This window comes from Aphanomyces invadans (genome assembly GCF_000520115.1).
Source record: "Aphanomyces invadans strain NJM9701 unplaced genomic scaffold supercont1.37, whole genome shotgun sequence".
In the NCBI taxonomy this organism is placed as follows: Eukaryota; Oomycota; class Saprolegniomycetes; order Saprolegniales; family Verrucalvaceae; genus Aphanomyces; species Aphanomyces invadans.
In genome coordinates this window covers 243,907-244,458 of record NW_008580182.1, presented here as the reverse complement: position 1 = coordinate 244,458, position 552 = coordinate 243,907, and the positions used below count along the sequence as shown (strand labels likewise).

The window sequence follows — 552 nt, the reverse complement described above, 5'->3', positions numbered from 1 at the left end:
GGCGTGATCTATACAGCACACCTGTTCCCACATCAGCTAAGGACTATTATGCAGTGCCCGAACCTTTGGAATGAGGGTAAATCCGAAGAACGAATGCAATGACCTTGCTGTCACATCAAAGAGCTTCCAGTACGCTTCTTCGCACTCAGTGCGAACAAACATGTACACTGTACGTCCATGGAATAAACCTCAGGCGAAAATGGCCGTCATAAAACATTGTGCAGACTGACCCCAGGTCGATCAGAGTCCACCCACCTAGTATTGTCGATAAATTTTATGATTTTTTAGATATAGATATCATTATACCAAAGTGCAACTTGTACGTGCCGTCCGTAGACATCGAAAGATCCTCCACCTGGCGATCGTATGAACGAGCTGCGTTCCACATGTTTTGGCGGGGGGATACGATAATGCCGACAGTGGACTATACTTCCCCAGCTTCATCGAAACTACCTTCGAAGGTGTCCAAGACTATGAGTCCATTTCAAGTGCACATATAGTTGTTACAAGTTCAAACTGTAGAATAAATGAACCTGTATTCGTCGTCTTGTT

At 44.7% G+C, this 552-nt stretch overlaps 1 protein-coding gene across 1 annotated transcript; it reads right to left on the bottom strand.

The window, feature by feature from the left end:
* Positions 1-36: 36 nt before the first annotated feature.
* On the bottom strand, positions 37-340 carry H310_12217 (hypothetical protein; the record flags this gene model as incomplete). The annotated part of the gene is made up of 2 exons (XM_008879207.1): positions 37-167; positions 307-340. The coding sequence occupies 2 exons, from the start codon at positions 338-340 to the stop codon at positions 37-39; spliced, it is 165 nt and encodes a 54-aa protein (XP_008877429.1).
* Positions 341-552: the final 212 nt, after the last annotated feature.